This window comes from Apostichopus japonicus, chromosome 15, assembly GCF_037975245.1.
Source record: "Apostichopus japonicus isolate 1M-3 chromosome 15, ASM3797524v1, whole genome shotgun sequence".
Lineage (NCBI taxonomy): Eukaryota > Metazoa > Echinodermata > Holothuroidea > Aspidochirotida > Stichopodidae > Apostichopus > Apostichopus japonicus.
Window position 1 is genome coordinate 16,383,810 of NC_092575.1, and position 6,000 is coordinate 16,389,809.

Consider the following 6,000-nt stretch of genomic DNA (forward strand, 5'->3'; position numbering starts at 1 on the left):
TAGGTTTTACATTTGTAAAGCCCTTTGAGCAGCTTTGCTGATTATGTGCTATATTAAATATTACTTATTATTATTATAGTATAATTTACAGAATATCTGAATATTAATTTACAACTTACAGAGGCAAAATGAAACACACACACACTCAATATTACAATATAGTTTGATTAGTGTACTCTGTCTTGTTGCAACCTCTGTCAATGTGTGTTTCTTTTTTTCTCTCTCACCTACAACTCTGTCCCCCGTTTCCACGCCCATTTTCCTCATGGCTGCCGCTAGTTGGCGGACATGATGCTTCAGCTCTTTGAATGTGACTGATTCAACCTCTTCTTGCTTTTCACCTGTAGAATAATATACAGCATATTTCATGATTAAAAAGTTACGAGAGGTACAAAGTTACTTGTTGAATAATTCCAAATTTCTACAAAACCCTTGATGTACAGCAGGGTTTCCCTAACTTTATCCCCCACGAACCCCCTGTGGATGTCAGAGTTGTCCACGAACCCCCAACTTTTCGAGACACAATCTGAGTCATTATTATACTATAATACGCATAACAGTGCTTCGTAAAAGATCAAGTTCATAGTGTAATATTGTAATGATAAAAAAACAAGAGATGAACGAATATTTATTTGGAAACTTCAAGATCAGATCACGAATTGTATCACGCATCGATCACCCATCACACGATGAAACGGATGCTCCTGTTTTTTATCACATGCCGGTACGGTACTACTATGGCAACATATATGCGTACGGAACGCGAAAAGTGTTTGTCGAAAGGAATGACTTTTGTACATTTCTATATTATATGATATACCAGATTTTAGTTCAACAAAATGTACTCTAGTTTTGACTTTCAGAAACGTCTCACTGGGACGGACTCCCCTGGGGGTTCATGCACCCCAGTTAGGGAACCCCTGATGTACATGATGCAAACCCAATCAACAAGCAGGGCAAAACAGATAAAACAGCAGAGATAAGAATATCATGTTTAAATGGCTTCTAATGATTCCTTCTAAGAGAGCTGATAATTGGTAATTAATGGTTACTTTAGCCTTAAAGGTGGCATACTCCATAAATAGAGTCCATATCACTCGCCCGGAGTGTTCCCCTTCAGGAAATTGCCGGATCATGGCACATGAATAATACGAATTTAACTTTCAAAAGATGTTTTTATCATAAGCACTGTAACATCAAACAGATTACGGTAATCTAATCTTTATATCATAAGTAGCATAAAACAACTAATAAAAAAAATATATAAAAAAAAAAAAACTAAAATTAGAACCAAAGTCAATATAAATATTGGTTTTATCACCACATTGGGATAATTTATCAGCAGTTGGTTGCTTGTATTGCTGCTATTTTTATATCAAGGCATTAAACTACAGTATCTTGCTGTACTGTACCAATGAATATAACTTAGCCAAACAACTAATGATTTTCTTCATACAGCAGTTTTTATATCTCAAGAGAGAGACCGTGGAAACTGGAAAAGAGCAAACATATTCTATTGGTTAGAAATAGGATTTCAGTCAGTCACCTCGGGCTTGCAGTTGCCCTCTGGTCCTAAATTGAGTTCTAGCCATAAAATATTCTTTGCCCTTTTTTAGATTTTGTTGATAATTTTTTCAAAGTTTGTTTTCCTCTGTTCATTAACTCACAGATTATATGTACGTTATATACAGTTATATACAGTTTATATACAGACAGCGGTGTCTTTGGACAATCGCATAATATGCCCTGACAGTGTTTCAGTAAAACTTTGGCAGGAAACTTATTCATTGTTGGAAGCAGGAAATTAAATAAACGAGGCAGAGTCGACTATAAATTACTGTATCTATGGGAGCATCTGGAGACTAGTATTGTTAACATATTCAGATGCTGAATGAGTATTACTAAAACAATGCTGGCAGTGGAATGTCTCAACAAATTAGGGAAAGGAAACTATTGCACTTGCTTTTTTAAAATTTTAATTTTTTTTATGACAATTTTTACTCACTGTATAAAGTGCATGATTACATAATGTCATATTAAATGAATCAGAAACAATAGCAACAGCAATATCCAATTACAGCCAAAATAAATGTTTTAGGAGTACATACCTGTAGCTATGAGCCTATGATCTGCTGTATTGTTTTTTGTTTTGAAAAAACAAACCGGTACCAGCAAAAGTAAAATGTACCTTCCAAGATGGATCTGATCTGGTTATTTGTGACAGATTTGTAAAAGTCTAAGGTACTTACAGTATACATCCAAAAACTACCCATTCAGGTTGGCCAAGGAGAAAAAGAAATTTTTTCATGTTATTGCGAGTATATATTAAAGTGACAGCGTTGAAATTGACTTCCTAATTTACCCGCGGCATATAACGCTACTTGGTCGTCGTCGTATCGCAGCATGTTTTCAGCGTAATTAAGTTTTGCTCCTTTGAACCATTCTGGAATCTCCTCTATCGTCTTCTCCTTATCTACTACCTAGAAAATGAAAAGATAAAATCAAAACGTAAAAAACGAGTGAAACGAAACGACTGGGATTAAAATTGGTGACTCTCAAACACATGCTTCTGAAATCATTTGTCGATATTTGAACGATGCTTTGGTGATGACTATTCTTTTTGCAATTCTCATTTGGGGTGGTGGCAAGAACAGAAAATTTTATTTTGAGGTGAATATTTTCCCCCTTTACCCACTCCTGGGCTGCATCTGTCATACTACTTTACTGCATCTGTCATACTGCATCTGCATCTGTCATCATTACTGCATCTGTCTGCATCTGTCTGCATCATTACTGCATCTGTCATCTGCATCTGTCGACTGCATCTGTCTGCATCATTACTGCATCTGTCATACTACTACGATTTCCACATGATAGTTCCTGACTAGGCAAGTATTATACAACCTTAAGCCTTGTATAGCAACTTGACCAATTCATACATCACTTTGTGATGTGAGATGGGATGATTTATTCCCTAATTTACAGCCTTGTCTGGCAAAATGCCAGGGGAAGCACTCTTACACACGTCACTCTTTCAATCAAATTTAAGAGCTCTATGTGCAGGCACAAACCTCGTCAAAGCCTCTGGAATGAATTACGTCAAAAAATTTCCAGCATTCTTCCCAGAAGTCACTGTAGTTTTCTACCGACCATTCCCACAGCTGCTGGTACGTTTCTGTTCAAATAGAAGCCAAAATAAACATTTGATTAGCTAATTGCTGCATTGGTGAAAGCATAAATTATGGAATATGATGAACTGTATTGTAATTCAGTGTTATAGTAGTGTTTGTCAAATAGCGTGTCACCCTTTTTTTGTATAATTTTCTTTGCACTGTTTGCAGTTATTTTATTTTCGTGTTTTCTTCACAAAATACATTTAGGCTTATGCACAAAAGTCTGAAACAAATTAACGAAACAATGTGTTTTAGGAAGTCTTGGAACTTAAAGATATCACTGTTGTCCTATAATATGCTAGAAAGTCATATAATGGTCACCAATGTAGTCACTCTAAAAGTGGTTAAATCCACACTGAGATATATGTAATTGTCTATTTAATAATTTCTCAAAAGGCTAGGACTAATTTAGAGGATCACAACCTCCAGGAAATATCCTCTAGCAATGCTTAGTATGCTAAACTTTGTAGACAATTGACTAATTAATGATGTTTAACGATTCCAAAGTGTCAAAATGGTGGTGGATTTTACCGAAGGCCTAATGCACGAATAATCTCCCTACGGAAAATAATCTTTATGGACGAAAACGATATAGGCTAGATGCGACTACAACTTTCAATAATGTGGGAGAAGCCCGCAGGGGCTTATGGATTACAACTTACACGTCGGGTGGCTTCCAATTAAACATTTTAATTCAAATTTTGAAGTTTTTCAATTTAGAATGTCATTTCAGAAGGGAAAGCTGTAGACTGCTCTTGGATGAGAAACACACCTTACTATTACCCGGCCGGGTATTGAACCGGCTACTCCCGATTGCTAGGCCACAATGCTTCAAATGCACCCTTTCATCCACTTGGCCTCAGCACCGGTTAATAAAATAGCAAAGTAACAAGGGTATTGATACCAGCAATTCAATAACCAGTCAGGAAGTACTTACATCACCATGCTGGTTGTTATGAGAAACCTTTAGGAACACTTACCGAGGTAATTAACATATTTACAAGTGTATAAGAATCCTGCTTACTTAATTGCAACCAGAACAAACGAGATGGCTGGCTTTAATTTCAACCTCTCTGCCTTAAAGGAATATTACTTTGGCTGTTCAAGTTAACCACTTCAAATGCTTGGAACTTTCTGAACCATTTTAAAGTTACAAGAACTTCTTCTAGATATAACTTTGCGAGGCGAAGATTTGAATTTTTTTTTTATGAAGGAATGAAGGTGTCGGCAGAAATGTGAGATATGTCACCATGGCAACTGAGCTGTTGAGTTTTTGTTGTCTTTATAGTATATACACATTAACAGACTTGTCGTATACGATATATATTTCTACTTGTACAGAAAATTGCATTTTGATGATAACATTTAGAAAAGAGAACATTGACAACTCTATGAAACTGTTCCAAATTATGTGTTTCATATCAAAGATTCAAAATTTAACTGTCCTTATTTTTCATTATTTTTCACTGAATGCAATGAGGACCAATATAATTGAAATCACTGTTTAGTTCAAGTGATAAAAGTTACTTTGAAGATTGATCACGTGACAATACCAACATAAAACAAAATCCAGTCACACCATTGAATTATTAATTTTCCAAGGTTTCTGTACTTATAGAATCATTTCAATGTGAGAGAAAAACAAAGACAGTGTGTAGTGTGAGTTGTTGTCCAGGCATGACATCACAAACAAATATTGCAAAATGTACTGTATGTACTAATCTATAAAATGAATATATATTTCAATATTTCAGTGACGGAAGGAGTTATCAAGATGGAAGTTTGGTTACTGTACTTCATTTCTCAGGCTTTGTGTCATAAATTTGTTAATTAATTTTCAGTCTTCTTTATTGCTTTAATTTACACATCAACATTTCTTTGTTTCAAAGATAACCTGAGTCACTGTAATTTGTGCATGAGAAAGGAGCCATTACATTCACACAATATTTTGTTCTAAACAGATCTGCAGTCTATTAAATTTGGGAAGGTTTTAAATTACAGTAAGCACAATTAACCAAGAAAGTGTGAAATATAAAGCGATTAATCATCCATTTCTTTAATAGCATATAATGGTTGTGTATACTGTAGTACGTATCAACACAATCTATAATATTTTGTAAGAAATCTTTTAAAGATTCTTTAAAGTTTTCTTCTTATAATTTCTTCAATATATACCTACAGGATAAACTCAATAACTAATTTGAAGTTAACAAACAGCTTTCAGAATATGTGCCCAGCCATGCATTACGAGAGGTCAGTTTGGTTTACTACCATTTGCGCAGACCTTCGCATTAGGAATGGCATTTTGCTCACACTTGTTTTGCACCTGAGGTTTCATATACAAAATTTTTTTTTAAACTTAGTAGAAATAAGGAAAATTTTGATCAACCTTAGTATACCTCACTCTATCCTGTTCATTGGCAATGCTCAGTGACTTATTGCCAAACTGATTGGTCAAGTCGAATGTGTAAAGCAGGGTCTTAGTGCTTAATTTTTGTTTGCAAATGAGGTTATTCTAATTCAGGAAGAATAATCCATTATTGTCACCCAAAGGTAGACTTAGCTATCAATATATTGGCCCGCAATGAACATATTGCAGATCTATGACTATTTACAAGGAGGATAAATCATAGGTCACATTAATAACAGAAAGTTCTGAAGACCTACTAATATGTCATCACTTTATGAATGAATCCAAACAAACAACCTGTTTTATGAATAATGCACAATTCACTCTTTCCTAAGAAAGTAACCTCTTTCAGCTGAAAATCCAGTTTGCAAGCTTTGGCAATGGATCTGCTAGTGCTATGGGAATATGAAAGACTTC

General features: G+C 35.0%; 1 protein-coding gene across 2 annotated transcripts in view; it reads right to left on the minus strand.

The window, feature by feature from the left end:
- LOC139980917 (acetoacetyl-CoA synthetase-like) overlaps window positions 1-6,000 on the minus strand; it is a 46,681-nt gene that overhangs the window by 39,949 nt on the left and 732 nt on the right. For both annotated transcript variants that reach the window (XM_071992960.1, XM_071992961.1), the window contains exons 2-4: window positions 3,072-3,175; window positions 2,363-2,480; window positions 228-341 (exon numbers count right to left, since the gene is read on the minus strand). In XM_071992960.1, the coding sequence (XP_071849061.1) occupies window positions 228-341; window positions 2,363-2,480; window positions 3,072-3,175 (336 nt within the window). The remainder of the gene's footprint in view (window positions 1-227; window positions 342-2,362; window positions 2,481-3,071; window positions 3,176-6,000) is intronic.